The sequence below is a fragment of the Salmo salar genome, chromosome 04 (genome assembly GCF_965601325.2).
Source record: "Salmo salar chromosome 04, fSalSal1, whole genome shotgun sequence".
Taxonomy (NCBI): Eukaryota; Metazoa; Chordata; class Actinopteri; order Salmoniformes; family Salmonidae; genus Salmo; species Salmo salar.
The window spans coordinates 18,745,777-18,761,888 of NC_138294.1; the positions used below are offsets into that span (position 1 = coordinate 18,745,777).

Sequence of the window (16,112 nt, forward strand, 5' to 3'; positions counted from 1 at the left end):
TATTCCTAGTTATATGTGCATATCTACCTCGTACCCCTGCACAGACTTGGTACTGGTACCTCTTGTATATAGCCATGCTATCGTTATTCATTGTACATCTGCTATTATTTTTATTACATGCTTTACTTCCCATCTCTGTATTGTTGGGAAGGGCCTGCAAGTAAGCATTTCACTGTTTGTCTACACCTTTTTACAAAGCATGTGACAAATAAAATTTGAGTTGCAGTGAAACTCGTGTTCCTATTGCAGTCTTTTTTTCCTTCCCTCCCATTCAAAATAAATTAAGCTGCAACATGTCATTTCGTAGAGTGACTGGAGTATCCATTGAGGAATTTGGTGTATATTGTGTGATAAAAATAAGAGTTCTAGACTTATCACTAGCGCAAAACGTTAACATTTTATTTACAAAGTTTGGTCATACAGAAATAATGTTTTTTTTTAGCTATAACCTTTATTTGTGCAACAGGCGGCCACACAAAAATCACAGCTTGCTTGTTGCACCGTTGCTATATAAATTTTATTGGGGGGGAAAAAATAAAGAAAGCCGACAAAGGGGTAAGAAGTAAACCTAACAATGTATTCATAATTCATCCAATAAAAATATTAAAAGCACAGACCCAAAATGAAATACCAATCCTGAAATCCTCACACAGGTATACATAAAGGGGAGTTGACAGTGAAATTGTGGAATGCGGAGTAAAGCGCTGCTTGAGAACCTTGGGAATGTCTCTCGATTCCATGGGGCACAGGCAGCTCCACTCGAACCAACCGTCTGGTACAGTCTTGCCCTAGACGGGCTCAAAGCTGGGAGAGAGACGTGGCGTAGGCAGGGTGGGTGTCAGGGTGGAGAGGGAAGGGGTTGGTAACTTGATAGGCTGTCGTTTTTTGCTCATAATCATCGTTGTCAGGCTCTTGCTTTCTCTGCTCTCCTTGGACAGCCATGATTTCTGGGAGAAATGGGAAAGGGTCATTATACCATACTAGTGCTGCACCGACGTTACATTTTTGGCTGATACGCAATATTTTCCTTGCCAAAAAAAACTGATACCGATAACCAATATTTAAAATTTTAACAGCCTTTTAAGCATTCTCGCACAGTTAAATAGTTAACACACACATGGGCGCAGCGGTCTAAGGCACTGCATCTCAGTGCAAGAGGCGTCACTACAGTCCCTGGTTCAAATCCAGGCTGTATCACATCCAGGCGTGATTGGGAGTACCATAGGGTGGTGCACAATTGGCCCAGCGTCGTCCAGGTTTGGCCGGGGTAGGCCGTCATCGTAAATAAGAATTTATTCTTAACTAGTTAAATAAAGGTTACACACAAACTGACCAAAAAGTTATTTTGATGGCACTTACGCATGTCCCCATTACCAGTAAAACATAAAAATTTCACTTACTGTGCTGTTTCGTTCAGTCGTTTCATTCTCAACCAGGATTTCTATGGAACTCCGTTTGCCTTTGCGCGGCAAAAAAGATACATATCGATGAATTGTTGTGACATGAAATACAAGTGATAGTTATTACACTATGTTAAAAATGTATGAACGCGTTACATTGTGACATGCAGTCATATTCAGGTCCTGATTGGTCACACCATTTGATGTGTCAAATAAGCTTGTTGACCAATCAGGACCTGAATATGACTGTACGTCACAATAATTGAACACGTTCATTAATTTATGTAGTTATTACAAATTGATTACACCATCATTCGTATTTCATATGTCACAACGATTCATCGATACATATGCTATGATGGTGGTAAAGTTGTCTCGCACAGTGCGGGTCATAAAAAAAAGAAGCTAGCTAGCTCATGGATGCAAACAATGTTCTTCCCCAAAAACATAGCAAAACCACATCTGTTTCAGTAGCATAGCTAGGTGTCATCATCTAAAATAAACCTAATTTATAAGACCGTTCTTATTTGATTAATGGTGGTCGGACCCATCTATGTGAAGCTGGCCACAATAAGGATTAGCCACAATAGTGGACTTTGCGGTTAGCCTTCAAAATAAAAGTTTGGCATAATTCTACTATTTGTATTCATTTGCATCACTGTCAATAACACTTATTTTGAATGCAAACCGCAAATTCCACTATTGTGCCTAATCCTTATTGTGGCTAGCTTCACGACACATAACACGGTCCGGTCGAGCATCACTAGCCAGATTAAGTCAGCTGGCTGCTTATAACGTTAGCTTTGGGCAACAGGGTTAAGTAGTTGGCTGCGATTTATTTTCATGAACTGAAGTTCAATTTCAATAGGTGAACAACAATACTTACAAGGATTCTTAAATCATTGCTAAGAATAATGAAAATGACTGCAGTTTTTACTGGTCATTGTTTTTCAAGTTGGTTGTATTGGTGCTACCTAAAGCTAGCTACCCCAGAAGATGCGGTCAAACAAATGACGCTTTATTACCAACGCGGTATTGTAAACATCGTTCGTGGCCGGTGTTTGCAGACTTTTTTGTACAGCTTTGACAGTGCTACTGTATCATTTTTGACACGCAAAGACCCAAACGGCGTTCCATAGTATGTATGTCATAACGCTATTACTGTGAAACTCCGGTAGGGCAACATCTGAAAAATAGCGCACTTGGTAGTGTGTACCAGTGCTCGACCAGTCGGCGAAAGCCCACGACAGAGAACGGTTGATTGTCAAGGGCAATGAATTCCATTATCTTGGCTTTAATGGATTTCGCCTTTGAGTTGTCTCGCTGAAATGTTCTTACCCTTTCAAATGACTGCTCGACTGCTCTATCCACACAGCAGACATTGTGGGCTAGGTTAGGAATGCTGTGTTGCACGTGTAGCGCAACATTTTTACGTGGCGTCATTAGCTCATGTACCTACCTTACAGGTATGCATGTCAGCTTTGACATCGGTTTTGCACATTGGCGTTAACTAGATATGATCACCAATATATCGTGCATCCCTATACTATATGTACTGTACTTAGTAAAGTATCCAAAAGTGAGCTTGTGACAAAGTATGAATGACATACCATCTTTATCAACTTCACCCTTGATGCCGAGATCTTCCTCCTGGAGAGAAGTGACAGAGCAGGTCAGAATCCACAGAGCTCTCAAACCATATTGATCTGTTGATCTTTTTAAACTATTGGGTCACAAACAAAACAAAAATGGCTTTACCTCCTTATCTCTGCTGATCTCATCATCCTCTCCTACTACTCGCTCCTCTTCAAAGTCATCATCCACCTCGTAGTCAAAGTCTTCCTCCTCTACGTCCTCATCCTCTCCTAAAAAACAAATACACCACCTCCATTGTCAGTCATCACACAGAAATGCCGACAAACCCTACAAATACACAACAGAATTGCTTTGCATGACAAAACACATATGGATTGTAATATATAAATATTCCATTTAGCAGACGTTTTACAGTGAATCGAGCATACATTTTACGTACAAGTGGTCCCGGGAATCGAACCCACTATCCTGGCGTCGCAAGTGCCATGCTCTACCAACTGAGCTACAGAAGACCCTCATTCAACTCACATCTGCACTTACATTTCCTCGTATTCCCTCAAAACACAAACTAAATGGCTGCCCACCCTCACCGTCGTCATCGTCCACCTCTCCATCCGAGTCGGTCGCCTCTCGGTCCTCCACGTCGTACCCGTCCAGGTAGGTGATCTGAGGGAGCAGCTTGAACACACTCTCCCTGTAGTTGTTCAGGTTGGTCACCTCACAGTTGAACAAGTCTAGAGACTTCAGGCTATCCAGCTTTTTCTGTGGGACCAAATTAGTCAAAACTCTAGATGGGGAAATGTAATTTGAGGCATAGCCTGAGACAATGAGATGGTGTCGCACTGTATTGTGCTCTACCAGGAGTTTGGTGTACCTACCAAAGGTTCCAACGTGCTGATGTCTTTCAGTTTGTTCCCGCTTAGATTTAGATGTGTGAGGTTGGGGAGTTTCTCTGCTAGCACATCAAGGCCACCAGAGATTCTGTTGTCACTGAGTTCCAACTGCAACATAATGTGAAGATACATCAGTCACTTCTGTCCAAAAACGCCCAAGCAAGTAACAGCCTTTCAGAAAATAATGACTACGTCCCAAATGGAACCCTATTCCTTACATAGAGCACTACTTTACACCAAGGCCCTCAAAAGTGCACTATATAGGGTGCCATTAGGGGATGACCCAATGGCTCTTTCTATACCACCCCCCGGCAGAATTTAAGGTATTTTTCAAAAGGAGTCAACACAAATGTTACTGTAAACTTGTGTTAAAAATGGAGAAAAAAAAAAAATTTAATTACCTTTTTGAGTTTCCCAAGTTTGGGAAGGTTGGAGACTGAGATTAGGCCAACGTTTATCAAACTGAGGAATTCCAGATTGACGAATTCTGCTGTGAGACCTTCAATTTTCCCTTCATTTGATCTGCAGTTGTCCAGGACAAGTTCTCGTACCTATAAGGATAAAATAATGTTAAATTGTAATCCATGTAATTAAAAAAAAAATTAAAATAAACATTTTAAACGCACGCATGCATCGTTTACAGACGCATTAAAACACTCAATGGATAATGCACCCATATTATGAAAAATGTTATTTTATGCATTTATATAAAAGTGTGAGAAACCTGTTTAGGATAGTCACATGTTGGCAACAGTAACTTGCTGCATCAATATTTTTCATGGATAAAAACAAAAAGCTTTTCATTTAAACTTCAGGATGAAAAAGGTCAATACACAAAATATGGACCGCAATGATAGGAGTGGTTGTTATTCCACCTCTATTGGTCCATTTTTAAGCTACGACTCCAGTACATAGACGGGAGACGGGGGCGCTCCGGTACATGCCGCTAATGCACCATAACGTTGGATGCCAACCACCGATAAACCCCCCCCCCCCAGCTAGCTATAGCCAACTATTATGGATATACTGACAAGATACATGTCTGTCTATCTTAACAATGGGAGTCGTTGTCCACAAAAGCGGCACGGCGGGCTGTCTAGCTCCTGCCTGTCCTTTCTTTGGATTGATGAATACATCTCATTATTGTAAAACTTTTTGGAATATTCGATGAGGGTTGTTGACATCAACCACCTGTATTCAATGGAAAGATACTATGCTATTAGACTTATGCATAGCCATCTCTGATATAGTGCCGTCGGAAAGTATTCAGACCCCTTGAATTTCTACACATTGGTAGGTTACAGCCTTACTCTAAAATTATCCCCCCCAATCTACACACAAAAACCGGTTTAGAATATTGCAAATGTATTAAAAAAAACATCACATTTACATAAGTATTCAGACCCTTTACGCAGTACCTTGTTGAAGCACCTTTAGCAGCGATTACAGCCGCATGTCTTCTTGGGTATGCTGCTACAAGCTGCAACCTGTATTTGGGGAGTTTATCCCATTCTTCTCTGCAGAACCTCTCAAACTCTATCAGGTTGGATGGCTGCACAGCTATTTTCAGGTCTCTCCAGAGATGTTTGCTCGGTTTCAAGTCCGGGGTGTGGCTGGGCCAATCAAGGACATTCAGAGACTTGTCCCAAAGCTACTCCTGTGTTGTCTTGGCTGTGTGCTTAGGGTCGTTGTCTTGTTGGAAGGTGAACCGTCGCCCCAGTCTGAGGTCCTGAGCGCTCTGGAGCAGGTCTTCATCAAGGATCTCTGTACAGTCATGGCCAAAAGTTGAGAATGACACAAATATTAATTTTCAAAGTTTGCTGCTTCAGCATCTTTAGATTTGTCAGATGTAATTATACTTCAGTATTCCATAGTAACAAGTATTTCATAAGTGTCAAAGGCTTTTATTGACAATTACATGAAGTTGATGCAAAGAGTCAATATTTGCAGTGTTGACCCTTCTTTTTCAAGACCTCTGCAATCAGCCCTGGCATGCTGTCAATTAACTTCTGGGCCACATCCTGACTGATGGTAGCCCATTCTTGCATAATCAATGCTTGGAGTTTGTCAGAATTTGTGGGTTTTTGTTTGTCCACCCGCCTCTTGAGGATTGACCACAAGTTCTCAATGGGATTAAGGTCTGAGGAGTTTCCTGGCCATGGACCCAAAATATCGATGTTTTGTTCCCCCGAGCCACTTAGTTATAATTTTTGCCTTATGGCAAAGTGCGCCATTATGCTGGAAAAGGCATTGTTTGTCACAAAACTGTTCCTGTATGGTTGGGAGAAGTTGCTCTCGGAGGATGTGTTGGTACCATTCTTTATTCATGGCTGTGTTCTTAGGCAAAATTGTGAGTGAGCCCACTCCCTTGGCTGAGAAGCAACCCCACACATGAATGGTCTCAGGATGCTTTACTGTTGGCATGACACAGGACTGATGGTAGCGCTCACCTTGTCTTCTCCGGACAAGCTTTTTTCCGGATGCCCCAAACGATCGGAAAGGGGATTTATCAGAGAAAATGACTTTACCCCAGTCCTCAGCAGTCCAATCCCTGCACCTTTTGCAGAATATCAGTCTGTCCCTGATGTTTTTCCTGGAGAGAAGTGGCTTCTTTGCTGGCCCTTCTTGACACCAGGCCATCCTCCAAACGTCACTGCTTCACTGTGCGTGCAGATGCACTCACACCTGCCTGCTGCCATTCCTGAGTAAGCTCTGTACTGGTGGTGCCCTGATCACGCAGCTGAATCAACTTCAGGAGACGGTCCTGGCGCTTGCTGGACTTTCTTGGGCGCCCCGAAGCCTTCTTCACAACAATTGAACCGCTCTCCTTGAAGTTCTTGATGATCCGATAAATGGTTGATTTAGGTGCAATCTCACTGGCAGCAATATCCTTGCCTGTGAAGCCCTTTTTGTGCAAAGCAATGATGACAGCACCTGTTTCCTTCCAGGTAACCATGATTGACAGAGGAAGAACAATGATTTCAAGCACCACCCTCCTTTTGAAGCTTTCAGTCTGTTATTCGAACTCAATCAGCATGACAGAGTGATCTCCAGTCGTGTCCTCATCAACACTCACACCTGTGTTAATGAGAGAATCACTGACATGTCAGTTGGTCCTTTTGTGGCAGGTCTGAAATGCAGTGGAAATGTTTTTGGGGGATTCAGTTCATTTGCATGGTAAAGAGGGACTTTGCAATTAATTGCAATTCATCTGATTACTCTTCATAACATTCTGGAGTATATGCAAATTGCCATCATACAAACTGAGGCAGCAGACTTTGTGAAAATTAATATTTGTGTAATTCTCAAAACCTTTGGCCACGACTGTACTTTGCTCTATTCATCTTTGATCCTGACTAGTCTCCCAGTCCCTGCTGCTGAAAAACATCCCCACAGCATGATACTGCCACCCCCATACTTCACCGTAGTTATGGTGCCAGGTTTCCTCCAGACGTGACGCTTGGCATTCAGGCCAAAGAGTTCAATCTTGTTTTTCATGGTCTGAGTGTCCTTTAGGTGCCTTTTGGCAAACTCCAAATGGGCTATCATGTGCCTTACGTCTGCCCACTCTAGCATAAAGACCTGATTGAAGTGCTGCAGAGATGGGAGAACCTTCCAGAAGGACAACCATCTTCACAGAGGAACTCTTGAGCGCTGTCAGAGTAGCTATCAGGTTCTTGGTCACTTCCCTGACCAAGGCCCTTCTCCCCCGATTGCTCAGTCTGGCCGGCGGCCAGTTCTAGGAAGAGAGAGTCTTGTTGGTTCCGATCTTCTTCCATTTAAGAATGATGGAGGCCACTGTGTTCTTGGTGTGCCTTCAATGATGCAGACTTTTTTTGGTACCCTTCCCCAGATCTGTGCCGACACAGTCGGTCTCGGAGCTCTACAGACAATTCCTTCAACCTCATGGCTTGGTTTTTGCTCTGATGTGCACTGTCAACTGTGGGACCTTATATAGACAGGTGTGTGCCTTTCCAAATCATGTCCAATCAATTGAATTTACCACAGGTGGACTCCAATCAAGTTGTAGAAGCCTCCCAAGGATGATCAATGGAAACAGGATGCACCTGAGCTAAATTGAGTCTCATAGCAAAGGGTCTGAATACATATGTAAATAAGGTATCTGTTTTTTTTTCTCGTTTTTTTTAAAAACAACTACTTTCACTTTGTCATTATGGGGTAACAAAATGTGGACAAGTCAAGGGGTCTGAATACTTCCGAAGGTTGCTGGATGTCACGTGACCTATATCAGTACACTTAACTTGAACATTATGAAACATATATTCGATCAAATAAACCTCATGTAGCAAATAGGCCATACATTTTTGTTGACCAAATTCAAAACTCATTGACCGCCATACAAAAACTCCTTGCTTGGTTGGCGAAACAACCCCACTTGCTGGAGGGAGAAAGATCTTCAGCCAAATTGGGCCTCACTTCCTCTTTGTTATAGCTAGTACACACCAGTAGCACAGAACAATCAGCCAGATACTTCACCAGTTGTATAAATGTGAAGCATCTGGTTGGCGTCTGGTCACTCAATGGTAAATATGGTGATGAGGAAGCCCAGTGGCCGGCAATGGGAGAAGATCGCGTTTGGGCCGACATTCTGCTAATTTTCTCATCTATTAAACATTTGATCTCCATACAGTATTGTTTCCAAAACTAGAATCTGTAACAAGCTGAGTTTTATAGACTTTACCCTTTGCCAAAGTAAAAAATTTTTTAGGTGTTCCATACCAAAAATATGCAAATAAATGCTAGAACGCGCCAATAGGATCTCACTAGCTCATGCATGCTCTGCCCATCTTCTTGGTTGTTCTGCCAACTATGATTAATTTGCTCCCATTGGAAATGACAGGCTCTGGTTTATCTTGGGCACAGAAGGTTTGTGGCACCTTAATTGGGGAGAATGGGCTCGTGTTAATTACTGGAGTGGAATGGTATCAAATGTGACTCATTTCAGAAAAACCTAGGCGTATGTCGCGGGTCACTATTTCACAGGAGAGCCATTCGAATACCAACTTTTTTTTAATCAAAATGCATTTTTTTGGCAGAAATGTCTTCTGGAACATAACTTTCATGTGCCTTAAAACTTGTATGCCTTCTGTAAATACAAATAAAATTGTTAAATACCGAGCCTAGTTGGTTTAGGCACAGAAAGACAGCAACCTTCCCGCTAGCCATGATTGGCTGAGAGAGTGGGCTGGACATGCCGAGTGGGCTGGACATGCCGAGAGATGAGTTCGGATTGCTTCTGTCCATTTGAGCTGGTCAGTATGTGTAGGTAATCCTGTCTAGCGCAGCTTTTTTACTAATATATTGCATAGTAGAACTGCATAAGTGTTGCTCTCCACTTTCTGGAGGACCAAGTTTTAATCAGTGGAATTAGAGAATGATAGCTAAGGAGATGGAGAAAACACCTGTCTCCGGATTACATCTTCAAACTAAGGGCAACCATGGTCACAAATACATCAAACATGTGGTTTCTGGCCATTATAAGTCGTTCTCCCCGCCCCAGCCTTCTGTGCTCTTGGGTTAGTTATAAAAATCTTTACCAGTAGTGTTCTTCGCCCCCACCTGCCGGGCACTGTTTTCCCGCAGTTCTGTTAACGACACCGGCAGGTGGGAGCGGAGGACACTGTGCTAGCTTGCCAGCTCATCCTGCTGACGCCGGTACACAGCAGGCGGGGGCGATGACGTGTGTTAGCTAGCTAACAGTGTCGCTGACTAGCAAGCTAGCTAGTTAGCACATGGTGTCGCCCCAGCCTCCCACCTGTTGTGCGGGTGACCGTTAGACAGTGTCCTTTGCCCCCCCCCCCCCCCCTCCCCCTTGTCAGGCATGGTTTTCTTTTGCTAGCTAGCTAACAAGCTAGCACAGTGTTGCTAATTAACATGCACACAGTGTTTCCCCAGCTTCCCGACTGCTGTGCTAGTGGGAGTAACCGGTACAGTGTCCCACTAGCTAGCAAAGAGGACTCTGGTACACAGCAGGCGGGGGCGACGCAATGTGTTAGCTAACAGTGTCGCTGACTAGCAAACTAGCTAGTTAGCACATTGTGTCGCCCCAGCCTCCCACCTGTTGTGCTAGCGGGAGGTGGGGGGGCGACCGTTAAACAGTGTCCTTCGCACCCGCCTGTCAGGCATGGTTTTCTCCGGTATGTGGGGGCGAAAGTGTGCTAGCTAGCTAACTAACAAGCTAGCAGTGTCACCCCAGCCTCCCGACTGCTGTGCTAGCGACCACTAGACAGTGTCCCACTAGCAGGCAAAGAGGACTCCGGTACACAGCAGGAGAGGGTGAAACATTTCCCTTTTGAGCCACATTCAAAAGGTGTCACAGGAGCATGAAGATGTTGTGCCCGAGGGGTACATTCATGCAGGAACCAATGGACTTACCGGGGCGTTCCTACAGATGAAGGAGGGGAGGGGGAGTCCCTAAAGATGTAGGAATGCCCACATGCAACAACGCCCCGAATTGCAGGCTGCAGTTGCACACTATTGGAAATTAGTAAAACAAAGATGGAGTTCCTTCCTCTAGAGCTTCAAAGACAACAGAATGACAACATGGCGATTCCTGAGATGCAGTTATCTAAACGCTCCAAAGAAGAATGACTGTTTACTCGCAGTAATAACGTAAAAATATCAATTAAAATGCATTCAATGTTAAATACTTGTATTAATGTATGCATGAAAAGCCAGAGGGTCGAACGGAGTTTTAGCAACCCACACACCGAACGCCTTTTGCTCGGTCTCATGTCATTCAGCCCGGCAATTTCACAAGACGGCGACCAACACGTTAATTGTCTTGCCTATACATTATACATGTCAAATTATTAACACAATGTACAAAATATCGACACCGAACGTAGAGCTTGTTGGCCAGTTTCAGTATGTTTTTTGTTTTCCTTCGTGGTAGTTGCGAGGAATAATATGGCTGGAAATAAACATTCGTTGACCGCTCGTAACAGATGCTGTAAAGAAGTCGATCGAACTCGACTAAAACAATGGAATTGCCATGGAAACGCATAGGGGGAAAGGGCTGTGGAGGAAAGATTCCGAATTTCTTCATTGCCCCAACGAAATTAGTTTACATTTAGGCAATTTATTTTACACAACGTTAAGGTAAAAATCGGAGTATAACGCTTATATGGATGTCAACAACACGTCATCGTCACCAATCAACTGTATTACAGTTAAAAAACGACTGACTACCACCGATTTCTGTACGCTACGTAACAAGTTTAGCTCTATGAACGGGAGTTAGTATTTAGCAGTCACTTCTTCTGAACTTTAAAGTGGCAACTTCTAAACATTATGCAGCGAAAACAGCCAAACAAATCAATCGGATTTAAGTAACCACATTGTGGGCCTGTGACAATACATAAATAATCCATTATTTGAGACATCCACTTTGTTTGGCGCACATTCAACAAATCTGACCTATCTAATCAATGGAACGGTCTGCATCCCATTGCCTCCTTTACCTTATCCACACAGGCGATGTTTTTCCACTCCTCATTTGCCCGGCGTTTGCTGCAATAGCCCATCCGTGACAAGGATCGGCGAGTTGTGCGTTCAGAGATACTGTTCTGCACACCACTGTTGTACTGCGCCGTTATTTGTCTAATTGTAGCGCGCCTGTTAGTTTGCACGATTCTTTCCAATCTCCTCCGACCTCTCTTATCAACGAGCTGTTTACGCCCACTGGACTGGCGCTGACTGGATGTTTTTTGTTTGTCGCGCCATTCTCGGTAAACCACAGACACTGTCGTGCGTGAAAAGCCCAGGAGTGCGGCCGTTTGTGAAATACTGGATCCGGCGCGTCTGGCACCGACAATCATACCACGCTCAAAATCCCTGAGGTCACTCTTCTTGCCCATTCTAACGTTCAATCGAATAGTATACCTAGACGCCAGGCGGCCTGCTTTATATAGCAGGCCACGTGACTGTCTGTAGGAGCAATCCATTTTCGGGAACGGGGTGGTGTACCAAATTATATATGTTTAACCCCTGGAGTGGATACTGTATTGAAGCCATCTTGGCACTCCTCAATTGTAAAACATAGTACTTTAGAAGCTATAGAAAAGCATTTGTCTACATTCGTTTTTGACACATGTATTCTATTACAGACAACTTAATACATACTTTTAAATTATATGAGCTAAACATAAAAAAAATATAAAAATGTTCCTTAAACTCAGCAAAACTCAGCAAAAAAAGAAACGTCCCCTTTTTCAGGACCGTTTTTCAAAGATAATTCGTAAAAATCCAAATAACTTCACAGATCTTCATTGTAAAGGGTTTAAACACTGTTTCCCATGCTTGTTCAATGAACCATAAACAATGAATGAACATGCACCTGTGGAACGGTTGTTAAGACACTAACAGCTTATAGATGGTAGGCAATTAAGGTCACAGTTATGAAAACGTAGGACACTAAAAGAGGCCTTTCTACTGACTCTGAAAAACACCAAAAGAAAGATGCCCAGGATCCCTGCTCATCTGCGTGAATGTGCCTTAGGCATGGTACAAGGAGGCATGAGGACTGCAGATGTGGCCAGGGCAATAAATTGCAATGTCCGTACTGTGAGATGCCTAAGACAGCACCACAGGGAGACAGGATGGACAGCTGATCGTCCTCGCAGTGGCAGGCCACGTGTAACAACACCTGCACAGGATCGCTACATTCGAACATCACACCTGCGGGACAGGTACAAGGATGGCAACAACAACTGCCAGAGTTACACCAGGAACGTATAATCCCTCCATCAGTGCTCAGACTGTCCGCAATAGGCTGAGAGAGGCTGGACTGAGGCCTGTTGTAAGGCAGGTCCTCACCAGACATCATCGTCAACAAATGTCGCCTATGGGCACAAACCCACCGTTGCTGGACCAGACAGGACTGGCAAAAAGTGCTCTTCGTGGTTCTGTCTCACCAGGGGTGATGGTCAGATTCATGTTTATCGTCGAAGTAATGAGCATTACACCGAGGCCTGTACTCTGGAGCGGGATCGATTTGGAGGTGGAGGGTCCGTTAAGGTCTGAGGCAGTGTGTCACAGCATCATCAGACTGCCTGCAATGACAACAAGCTCAATCTCAACGCTGTGCGTTACAGGGAAAACATCCTCCTCCCTCATGTGGTACCCTTCCTGCAGGCTCATCCTGACATGACCCTCCAGCATGACAATGCCACCAGCCATACTGCTCGTTCTGTGCGTGATTTCCTGCAAGACAGGAATGTCAGTGTTCTGCCATGGCCAGCGAAAAGCCCGGATCTCAATCCCATTGAGCACATCTGGGACCTGTTGGATCGGAGGGTGAGGGCTAGGACCATTCCCCCCAGAAATGACCGGGAACTTGTAGGTTCTTTGGTGGAAGAGTGGGGTAATGTCTCACAGCAAGAATTGGCAAATCTGGTGCAGTCCATGAGGAGATGCACTGCAATACTTAATGCAGCTGGTGGCCACACCAGATACTGACTGTTACTTTTGATTTTGACCCCACCCTTTGTTCAGGGAAACACTATTCAATGTCTGTTAGTCACATGTCTGTGGAACTTGTTCAGCTTATGTCTCCGTTGTTGAATCTTGTTAATACTTAAATACTGTACAATGAATTTTGTCCTTGAAACATAATTGAAATACGGCAGAATAACATTAATTCCTATGGAGGACTGCTCCTACTATGGAGTGCCAATATGGTCGACCGGTGGCTTCAAAGCCTCAATGGCCAATAAATAGCATCAGCAATCCAGGGTTTATATACATCATTGGGTCCACCTAAAACTGACCACAGAGTATGTAACAAATCAGCTTTAATTTGCCAGAAAATAAAATAGTTTATGAATATCAAATCGAACAATATAACATTTGTCGAGATGTGAGGCTAGGCGAGTAGAAGATAATCTGCAACATTGTATCTGGCAATGGCCCCTCAATAACTTCAATCGACTGTTAGCAAGCTAGTATTATAAACTGGGTGGTTCGGGCCCTGAATGCTGATTGGCTGATACATTTGGTATACAGTCTGATATACTATGGCTATGACAAAACATTTATTTTTACTGCTCTCATTTCATTGGTAACCAGTTTATTGGTTAGAGCATTGGGCCAGTAACTGAAAGGTTGCTGGATCGAATCCCTGAGCTGATAAGGTAAAAATCTGTCGTTCTACCCCTGAGCAAGGCAGTTAACCCACTGTTCCTCGGGCTCCGAAGACGTGGATGGTGATTAAGGCCGCCCCCTTAAATGCGGAATACACATTTCAGTTGAAGGCATTGTTGTACAACTGACTAGGTATCCCCCTTTTCCCTTTATAATTGGCAATAAGGCACCTTGGTGGTTTGTGATATATGGCCAATATACCACAGCTAAGGGCTGTATCCAGGCACTCCACGTTGTGTCATGTAAAGAACAGCCCTTAGCCGTGGTATATTGGCCGTGTCACAAACCCCCGAGGTGCCTTATTGCTTAAATATAAAACTTTACATTATGGCTAGGTAGCTTAAGGGGGGGGCGCTAATGGTAGTTATAGCCTACAAGATGTGGATGACTCGAACTAGTGAAACATTTGTTTGCGTAGCTAGCTAGCTAGCTAAATATCTGGGTCCCTACTGAATCAGGAAAAATGTCTAAGACTCCGTTTATCACAAATATAGTTGGACATGCTGTAAACACAAAATGTATTATTGCTGGGGGATATATAAAAGTGCACTGTAATAAAGGGCACCACATTTGAGCATTTATGCTAGCAACAAAAATGGCTACCAAGGTCAATATAAAATAAACCATTCCGTCTCTCTAATGCATTGTGGAAACGTTGACCTCCTACAACACCGATGTAGAAGTTAAATGATTGAGACAAGTTTGCAATTGAACCGTGTGTGTGTGCAACTGACCAGGAGGCTGCGAATTGGTTAAACACTGCCCAAATTCCAGCAAGCAAAATAAAATCGGCAGTGATGCCCCATTCATGTGCAAATTGGAAATGTCAGACTTGCTAATAGGTTTCAGTTATACACATGCTACATTCAACCAGTTAGCATTCCTAGTTCTGACCAGCACTTGAATGTGGCATAAAGCCTGGCAGGCTGTCTGGTTGGCAGTTAGTAAGTTGCTGGTTGGCTAGCTAGAAATTACGACATGTGCAGCAACCTATGACATTTGCCCATGTGTACTTTTGTTAGGCGGCATAAACAATCACTGATATCTTACAACGTAATCAGATGTATGAATTCAGATCTATTTAGATCTTTCTCTGTGACACGATCACAGGCACCCTACATCTCTATGACTCCCCACGAAGTAGAGTGAACATTGACACAGATACTTATGACTGTGGCGTCTAACCTGAGAGCACCAGTGTACCATCAGAAGAGGGGACCACCAGTGTACCATCAGAAGAGGGGACCACCAGTGTACCATCAGAAGAAGGGACCACCAGTGTACCATCAGAAGAGGGGACCACCAGTGTACCATCAGAAGAGGGGACCACCAGTGTACCATCAGAAGAGGGGACCACCAGTGTGGAGACGCTGCATTCAGACTCAGTAGCTTCTTTCTCCTGTACTGTTGATCCCCAGTTGGACTTGAGAGACAGGATAGTCATAGCACAGAATATTCCACTCAAAATTCAAATCCAAAGTTCACATCCTCCGTCCAGGCGATGCCTTCAGCTCTTATGCTCCTAAAGACCCAGGCAAAGACCTCACCCCTGTGCTGGGGGAGCTCAAGGCCTACATCAGCCAGGTAGATGACCACCTAGCCCTGGGAAGCTGTGTAGGAAAGTGCCAGGCTTCAGATGGCCCTAAAGCCAAGCCATTGGAGCCAGCGGAGAATAGTGCTAGGCCCTGCTATGGGCAAGAGGCCTACAGCACCATCGCATTGTTGGGAAGGGCCTGTAAGTAAGCTTTTCACTGTTAGTCTACACCTGTTTACAAAGCATGTGATGAATAAACTTTGATTTCATGTGTTCCTAGTGCTGTCTTTTTACCTTCCTTCCCATTCAAAATAAAATAAGCTGCAACATGTCATCTCGTGGAGTGACTTTGAAGTATCCATTGAGGCATTTGCTGAATATTGTGTGATGAGTGTTCTAGACTTTTCCCCACTGAGGCAACCCATTGCACTCAGCAGGAGTTGAGCGACAGGCACTTGTAGCTACAACCTTGATTTGTGCAACAGGCGGCCACACTGAATCTTAGCTCGCTCTTCACACAGTTGC

General features: G+C 43.9%; 1 protein-coding gene across 2 annotated transcripts; it reads right to left on the bottom strand.

Annotated features, from left to right (window-relative positions):
• Positions 1-371: 371 nt before the first annotated feature.
• Positions 372-11,802, bottom strand: LOC106602331 (uncharacterized). 2 transcript variants are annotated; one of them, XM_014194904.3, is made up of 7 exons: positions 11,374-11,802; positions 4,291-4,440; positions 3,875-3,997; positions 3,587-3,758; positions 3,159-3,265; positions 3,011-3,050; positions 372-947 (listed from the first exon to the last, which is right to left on the bottom strand). In XM_014194904.3, the coding sequence occupies exons 1-7, from the start codon at positions 11,767-11,769 to the stop codon at positions 799-801; spliced, it is 1,137 nt and encodes a 378-aa protein (XP_014050379.1). In that variant the 5' UTR covers positions 11,770-11,802; the 3' UTR covers positions 372-798. The 2 variants fall into 2 exon arrangements, with proteins under 2 accessions (XP_014050379.1, XP_014050378.1); XM_014194903.3 differs by having other exon boundaries at positions 3,581-3,758.
• Positions 11,803-16,112: the final 4,310 nt, after the last annotated feature.